The sequence below is a fragment of the Tachypleus tridentatus genome, chromosome 3 (genome assembly GCF_004210375.1).
Source record: "Tachypleus tridentatus isolate NWPU-2018 chromosome 3, ASM421037v1, whole genome shotgun sequence".
In the NCBI taxonomy this organism is placed as follows: Eukaryota; Metazoa; Arthropoda; class Merostomata; order Xiphosura; family Limulidae; genus Tachypleus; species Tachypleus tridentatus.
In genome coordinates this window covers 107152630-107161222 of record NC_134827.1, presented here as the reverse complement: position 1 = coordinate 107161222, position 8593 = coordinate 107152630, and the positions used below count along the sequence as shown (strand labels likewise).

Below are 8593 nucleotides of genomic sequence, written 5' to 3'. Positions count from 1 at the left end.
TTGAACCCAGAGATTATAATAAATAAACCAATCAGATTGTAAGCAGATTGAGTGAGTCATCAAAATTTGTCAACTTTGTGACGTTTATTCATAACAACTGTTTGTGTTTGGTGAGTCAGGTGTGGTTTATGTTGGTTTCATCAGTTTTCTTTGTGGAAAGGTTAGTTATTGAAGAGTATATAAGCAAGTAGTTTTGTTAAGTGATTATTTCTGTTATGTTTTCTGTAGTGTGAAGTTGTCAGTAAACGAATAACGTAAGGAAACTGTTTAAACTTCGAGAACGGCCATATCTACACATTACTAAAAGTAAAACTTACCTGTCTGAAGTTAAACGACGTCACGTCATTTTAATTGTTATAATCTCGAGAAGTGTTCAAAGAGAAGAAAAGGTATATTTTTACTTTGAGATTTGACAGAAATATTTGATTAATATATATATATAAGTAACTTGGTTAGAGCCTGTTAGTATTAATGTGTGTTAACTTGTTTATGTAACTTCTGAGACTACGTTTTTGTAACTGTTTATGGTGGTATTTTGATAGGCCTAATCAAACAACATCAGTCGAACAGTGAGTGAACTTTAATCATATGATTCATTTAAAATGAAATGTACTGAACCCATAAATAGGCTTAGACGTAATTTTTTAACATGAAGTTATAACTAATATATATTATAAAGAAGTTTGCAGAAATAAAACAAGTAATTTCGTTAAGTATCAAAGCATTTAAATTACTTGCCATATAAGGTTTAGTACAATCAATAGTAATTAATACATTATACTATTTTGTAGTGTTAGTTATAAATATATATCGTTTTTGTTGTTCATTTTATGTAAATAAATTTATTATTGTTATTATCATAATTGTTGCTGTCGTGTAATCGAACACTTGATTATGAAGTATTAGTTGTACTTCGGAACATTTGTTTGTCTATTAGTTTTTGGTCTGATAAATTAAACTCTTGTAAGTAATAAGACCGATAGTGTGAGGATATGTGCCATATCTATAACTCTACTGCTACAGATAGAGCTGCTGTCAGTTTTACTAGTATAGTTCATTTCTAAGTTTCGTTAAATTATATGTGTAATAACAGTAAAAATTTATTATTTAAATGACCTAAGTGGTAAATGCCAAGCTCATTGGGTCAGTAGTTTACTTGTATATTAAAAAATGGTTCCTTCCAACTTGTTGCATTTTGTGTGAAATGTTAAGTAAATAAGTATTATAAGATTGTTTAATTTATTGAAACAAAACTGTTGGTCAGTATTTCCTTAGTGATAAAGAATTTTCTTAACATACCTGAACTGTATATATACATCTCCTGCAAACATGTATAGTGGGAGTTGTCTTGTCAATATTATTTAATGTGAAGTGAATGTTATAGCTAAACGTTCAAGTGTTGAAAGTAGGACCACATAGTCTAATTGTTAATCTAGGTCTTATGTTACATCCTTGAAATAAGAAATTTTCTTTCAGATATCTTGTATGGAAAGTTTTGTTTTTAGATTTTAGTGATGGTTAGAAAGATGTAAAGGAAAGACATCTACATACCAAGTTCAGAATATGTGTGACATAAATATAACTTGACTTTGATTTGCTATCATAGTGGCACGTTGTTGAACTAGGTGATACTGTCTTCTGTACATGTACTGGAATCTAAGTTATTGTTACTGTTGAACAGCCTGGCACTTTTAATTAAGCCCAAAAATAGTGTTGAAATAGGTTGTATCTTTGGTAGTTATTAAATGTAATGTTATTTGTTTTGTGTATTTCAGATTAAAGAAGTGATAATGGTTTTGACCATTAAAGCATTCTTTCGGAAGGATGGAACTGAGAACACTGAAATTAGGCGTTTTCTGGTAACAGAAGTTGTCCTGAACTCCTACGAAAACCTCAGTGAAAAAATTTCAACTGTGTTTCCACAGCTAACTGGAAAAGCTATTCGCCTTGCATGGCTAGGTGTGTAAAGTGATTTTGTTAAAGGAATAGAATCAATCAAAAAAGTAGAAACTTGAGTTTTCATAACATTTGTGTTTATTACATATCAGAAGTGTTCACTTGTTGTTTTACAAATGCAGTGTAAAACCTAATATTATCATTGTGGTAATATGTGAGGTAAATATTTTATATTAGTTCATGACGGTTATGACTGTTTGTTATTAAGCAGAAAGATAAACTGCGTTATCTGTGCTGTTTCTAGTACAGGAACTAAAACTTGATTTTTTAGCACTTGTAAGTTTTCACACTGAATGCTGAGATATGGAAGTCACAGTGACAAGACTTGAGATAAATCTGATATTTCATTATTGTGACAGGACTGCATTATTTAATTGGTGTTGCGAGAGAGTTGTTTTTCTTTGAGAGAATGTGAGATTACAACTTCACGTTGACTTGGCTCTGGACTGTTGTCATTACATAAGCTAATAGTTGACAATAATAAATAAAAGTTGCTGATGGGGAAAAAATGTTACCAAATGATTTAGAAGGTTCAATAAGATGTGAAGTTAGAGATATGGTGGATTAAACAAGGATCATGTGAAGTATGCATGAAGAACATGGACATTAATTTATTTCATTTAATAGATAATTTAGACTACACTACTTCTATGACATTTGTTTGTTTTAAATTTGTTGCAAAGCGACACGAGGGCTATCTGCACTAGTTGGCCCTAATTTAGCGGTGTAAGATTAGAGGGAAAGCAGCTAGTCATCACCACCCATTGCCAACTCTTGGGCTACTCTTTTACCAATGAATAGTGGAATTGACTGTGACATTATGACATCCCCACGGCTGAAAGGGTGAGCACGTTTGGTGAAATAGGGAGTTGAACCCACGATCTTCAGATTACAAGTCAAATGCTTTAACCCACCTGGCCATGCCAGGCACTATGACATTTTAAACTGCACACAATTATATAATAAAAACAAAAGTGTAACTTGAAAGATTACAAAAACTTATCCCAAAAGTAAGATTTCATTAAGTCTTGTTAATTACTTTAGCTTGTGGACATTTGCCCTGTTTGAGCTAATTTGCGAGACAGAATACCTTTTGATTTAGAAAATAATTAAAAACCAATAATCTGAGGGCTTTCAACAGATGGACTTTTCTTCTTCAGGAGCAGATTGGGAATAGTGATGTGATGGAATGAGTGATGTATAAAAAGGTAGTTTAGCAACATCATGAATGTCATCCAGGTTTTCCAAGAAGTGTTTATTTCTCTATGTACTGTTGTTAGTGGCTTATTTCTGGTACAATGTTGCCAATGGCAAGTGTAAGTAAATAGGTGTTAGGAATATTTTACTTTAGAAATGGCAAAATATATGTATGTTTGAAACTATATTTATGGAGACTGGTTGAAAAAGATGTGTTACACTAATCAATTTATAAAAACAGGTATGAAAAATTATGATTTATAAAAACCAATCTTGTATGTCACAGTAGTTCCAAACATATGTTGAAAATATGAAATTTTTGTGACGTTGTTTGAAAAGATTTTATCATTTTGTAACAATGATAATTGAAATTTTAAAAACTGAATTCAGTGATAACAGCAGCATAACAATAACTTTGTTTTAGTAGTTTATGCACTAAAATAATAATCAAATATGAGACATCTGAGGATTGTTTCCAGAATTTTCATGTTATAAAAAGATTTATAAAAAATTGCATTTATTCATTTCTTGTTTCAGACTCGGAGGGTGATGAAATTATCATGTCGAGCGACGAGGAACTGGCTGAAGCCATTTCTCAGGCTGAAGGTAACCTGTTAAAACTGTATGTTTCCTTAAATGTGAAAGATGAACCACACATAAAAAAACAAAGTAAAGGAGAGAAGGTTCTTCATCCAAATGTTATTTGTGACAAATGTGACAATCAGATCAAGGGATATCGTTACAAATGTCTACTGTGCAATGATTTTGACTTGTGCGAAGACTGCCATGCTAAGGATGCTCACCCAGGTCACGATATGATCAAAATAACTTCTCCAGTGCAGGTGAGTGTATAAAACGTGTAACGTACTTTGAGTCAGTTTTATTGGGAAATTTGGTAATTTTGCACGGTGCTGGGTAACAGAATTAGATGAATAAACTTTTCCCTGAGTTAGGTATTGCTTTAAATCTGTTTAGGAATACTAGCAAAATAGTAAACAAGTAAACAAATATTGTTATGGTAATCTAAAAAACATTGAAACATTAGGCCTAAAACTGACTTACTAAACCTAATTTGAAATTATACTGTTTTATCAGTGCTTTTCAACCACTTGTAGTCAGTCAGGATGTCATGAAATCAACCATGAATTAGGCTTAAATTCTGGACCTCGTTAGTGTCTTAAAACTGTTTTACCAATGACCAATCACATTTCTTTAACTTTAACTGCTACTTTTGTGAAACACAATAACATTGTTTTGTGAAGTTGAAAGCTATTAGACATTTCACTGTTACATCTATACAAATTTATTTTTTTTCATATTAAATAGCGTTCTCCATGGTTCTTCCCTGGTTGGCGAAAACTATGGCATCATATCATGGGGCCTCAAGCTTTCCAGGGAGTTTGGGAAGAATTTGGCAGGCATGGCCGTGGGTTTCGTTGCAACAAAGGACGAAAGTGGGGCTCGCGTCGTAAGGCTTCTCATAGCCGTGATGGTGCCACCTGTGACGAGACAACGGATGATAAAAGGACTTCAGAGGAAGAAGATGTGGCCATGGCAGCTGCAGAACGTGGTGCAGAGTATCTGTACTCCATTGGAAATAAGATGGCGGCCATGCTGGACCCTCTCGGTAAGAAGAACAATACTTTGTGACTGAAGAAGTGAAAAAGATTTTTGTAAAAATTCTGTTGTCAGCCCCAGTTGTCACCTTAAAGTTGTAGCATTCTGTTGTCAGCCCTTGTTGTCACCTTAAAGTTGTAGCATTCTGTTGTCAGCCCTAGTTGTCACCTTAAAGTTGTAGCATTCTGTTGTCAGCCCTAGTTGTCACCTTAAAGTTGTAGCATTCTGTTGTCAGCCCTAGTTGTCACCTTAAAGTTGTAGCAGATAATGTCTGTGGTACCAACAGCATTGAGGATATCCCATCTCTCAGGCAAAATCCAAACGTTGATTTTAAAATAGCCAGTAATCATGGGATAATCAGTTAAGGGTAGGGATTTGTGTTTACACAAAACTTCTCAACTGCTTTTGCCCTTTCACTGTCTGCAGCCAGTTGTGGAAAGGCTGTTACCTTTAAGTTATAATTCCTAAAGTAAAAGTGAAACAACCACAAAGTTTCTAGTAAATAAATAAATGTATGTATGTATATACACACACACACCTGTAATTTTTTTAATCACACCCAGTGTGTTTAATCGTATCTGAAGATGTCAGTTGTTCATACCTGCATTTTGTTGCAAAGAAATGGAAATTGTAAGAACACCATGTGTTCTGTGATTGACCTATAAATAAAATTTTGAATAACACTGATCAAAAGAATGCTCTAATTTACTTGTACCAGTGGTAGTTGTTCCTAATCTTAGCTTTTGTTCTATTTTCCAAAATAACTGACTGAACTATTGAGCAGTAGTTGTCTTTCTTACTGTTCATACAGTTGTTAAACATTCCATAATTATCATTTTTCCTTCTTTATATTTAGTTGAAGAAATCTAATGGAGCCTAGTTTTTAAAGATGTTTTAAAATACAGAGGTAGGCTTCACCATGAAGGATTTCTTTCTACTATGATATAAGTTTTATACAAAAGATCTCGCTCGTGATCGAAACGTCTTGCACCATGTACCCGAGTTTTTGGTGAAAGTAATCACACCCATGATCAGAATATTGTACCTATTCTAAAAATGAATCTTGCTTTTTGTTAAAGCTGTTACAGCTTTAATAAAATGTATTTAATCAGTGAAACTCTGATACTTAATGTTTGTCAAATAATCTATATTACTTACTTATGCTGACCAAAAAATGAATTTTTTTTTTTTCCACGACCAGGAAGCAGAAAATGAAGACATTGAACCAGTACTTTCATCTTTCTTTTCAGGTATTGACGTTTTGATAGATGTTGAACATAGTAATGGAGAACGAGAGAGGTGTGGGACGGAGGAAGAGGGTAGAAAGAAGGATTTTGAAGAGAAACAGGAAGAAGACAAGTGTTCGAAACAGAGCGGTGGTAACTCTGAAGAAGAAATATTGACAGAATTAGCATCAAAGAATGAAGATCTGTGTAAAACTGCTGATGATGCATCAACAATTACAGGTCATGAGAAAGTTGTCACATCTTCACAGAAGAAGATAGCAGATGGTAATGTTGGTGTTTTCAATTCAAGTTCTGAAGATATTCCAGTTCAGGACAAACAACAGCCAGAAGACAGAAAAGCCCAGGTTAATTTATTTGTTATTGAATTAACAAAAACCTAACGCTTTGTAACAGTAGAAAACATGTACTATAATTTTCTGTGGATACTATTAACACATTTGCTGCCAACAGTACCAATAAATTGTGTATAAATAAAGTTAAACATTCAAGGGGTACTGAGGTCCAGTGATAGTGTCTCAAGGTTTCAGGTCATAAGAGAAATTTGGCTTTGAAACATTTTTGTCTATGACTCGCCAGTGTGTCGTACAGTCTGTAACTAAAAGTTGGTTTTGACCCATCGTGGTCAATGTGGTTGAGTGTTTATCTTGTTTTAAATTGACCTCTTTGTTTTACAGGACAATGCCCCTGATTATGATGTTGGCTGGACATTGGTGACTGAAGATTCCCTTACAGAAGCCAGGGCTCAGCCTTCGCATCAAACAAATACAGTGGAAAAATCATCAAGTCAAGACTCGTCGGTTCAACCACAAGATACCAGGGCAAAAGAGGGTAAGTAAATATAAAATGTTCCACAGACTGGGAGAAATATTTCAGATTCACAATAAACCTACAGATGTTATGACACTTCTCACAATCAGTTATGAGCACTTGCTCAGGGAGCAACGTTGTAGTGAAATAAATCGATTCCTTATACCATTGTTTTCCTCTTCTGCTTTGCTGACAGAATTTCGTTTTTCCTTTCAATAATTAATTTCTGTAGCACAACAGACAACATAAAAGAAATAGTTGTTTTTTTTTATATTTGTTATCTTTTCTTATAAAATATTGTAAAGTGAGAATAACACCTGCAGTATCGTATCTTTATGAGTTTGATTTATTCATTTGTTACAGTTTTACAAAATTCCAAAGTGAAAAAGGCTTTGTCCCAGATGATAAACATGGGGTTTTCGAATGAAGGTGACTGGCTCTTGAGACTTCTGGAAGCTAAAAATGGAGACATCAGTGCCGTTCTGGATGCCCTGCAGCCTTCTCGAGCTAATTAGTGTTGAATACATATGCCTAATTGAAAGAATTTAATTAATTAGGGCTAATGTTGGTTTAATTTACTTATAAAAGACGTATGCTTATAGTTTTAAAGACTTGTATCTTTCAATGTTAGTCTATTTTATGCGACAAGTATACTTTTGAATAATTTTTTTAAATTCAGGTATGTTTGTCAAAATTATTAATGTATTGTTGTTGTTGGATTTAGGGCTTTAATGTTGACAAAGTGAGTCAAAAACTGAAACTATTTACAAGTGACTGCAGGATGGAAAATAGCTGTTTTATCATCCAAAAGTTCTTGAAAGTACACTAATATTTACTGAATTATTGTTAAAACTTGCTTCATATGCTGATTCTGAAATTATATATTTTAACTTGCTTGACTGAATTCTTGTATCCTTATTATTTGTTTATTTCACAGAATATATTAAGATGTAAGTAATCTACTCTTTTGCTTTTAATTAGATTTTTTAAACATTCAAACTCTCTTAATTTTGATGTTAGAAGCACCAACATTATTTGCAATTTATATTTTTACACTAGTTTTTTCAGGTTGGTTTAAATATTGTTTTGGTGTATAGAATTTATTGGAGCAAATAAATCTGTTTTAGCACTGCAATCATTGTGTGTGTGTGTTTTATATTTGTTTTATTTTAATATTACACTGATTTAGTTACTGCATCACATAACTTTAATAATGGTTTTAACATTTCTATTGAAACAACTCCATTGGTGTGATAGTGGTAAGTCTGTGGACCTAAAACGATAAAACCCAATGTTCGATTTTCCCACAGTGGACACAGCAGATAGATCAATGTGACTGCTCTGAAGACAACAAGTTAACTTTTAGTAATGAGAAAACATTTATCCAAACAACAAAACTAAATAAAAGCACAATTTTACAAGTTTTAAATTTTACCAGTAAATCATAAGTAAATTTTTTTAAAAATAAATTGTAAAAATTGAACATCTAAACAAGCTTGTCAATTGAGTATTCCTTAGTCTCCTGGAATAAAGACCTCGTCAGATAAGTGTGAAGTCTGGTATATGTCAGCGTTTTGGTATTTGTGTGCGACCTGGAAGGGTCAGGCTCAATTCAGAGCTACACGAGGGCCATCTGCGCAAGCGGTCCCTAATTTAGCAGTGTAAAACTAAAGGGAAGGCAGCTAGTCATCACCACCAACTCTTGGGCTACTCTTTTACCAACGAATAGTGAGACTGACCGTCACATGATAATGCCCCCACGGCTGAAA

General features: G+C 33.4%; 1 protein-coding gene across 2 annotated transcripts; it reads left to right on the top strand.

Moving 5' to 3' along the window:
* LOC143247694 (sequestosome-1-like) lies at nucleotides 1–7959 on the top strand. Of its 2 annotated transcripts, none has more exons than XM_076496088.1 (7): nucleotides 1–389; nucleotides 1776–1959; nucleotides 3691–3995; nucleotides 4480–4780; nucleotides 6021–6361; nucleotides 6692–6845; nucleotides 7188–7959. In XM_076496088.1, the coding sequence occupies exons 2-7, from the start codon at nucleotides 1791–1793 to the stop codon at nucleotides 7337–7339; spliced, it is 1422 nt and encodes a 473-aa protein (XP_076352203.1). In that variant the 5' UTR covers nucleotides 1–389; nucleotides 1776–1790; the 3' UTR covers nucleotides 7340–7959. The 2 variants fall into 2 exon arrangements, with proteins under 2 accessions (XP_076352203.1, XP_076352204.1); XM_076496089.1 differs by having other exon boundaries at nucleotides 31–160.
* Nucleotides 7960–8593: the final 634 nt, after the last annotated feature.

What these genes read in the sequence shown, in the direction of transcription:
- LOC143247694 (XM_076496088.1), top strand. Translation starts at nt 1,791, where the DNA reads ATGGTTTTGACCATTAAAGCATTCTTTCGGAAGGATGGAACTGAGAAC. An exon ending in TATTCGCCTTGCATGGCTAG is followed by an intron (nt 1,960 to 3,690) that starts GTGTGTAAAGTG and finishes TTCTTGTTTCAG; the next exon opens with ACTCGGAGGGTGATGAAATT. An exon ending in GGCCATGCTGGACCCTCTCG is followed by an intron (nt 4,781 to 6,020) that starts GTAAGAAGAACA and finishes CTTTCTTTTCAG; the next exon opens with GTATTGACGTTTTGATAGAT.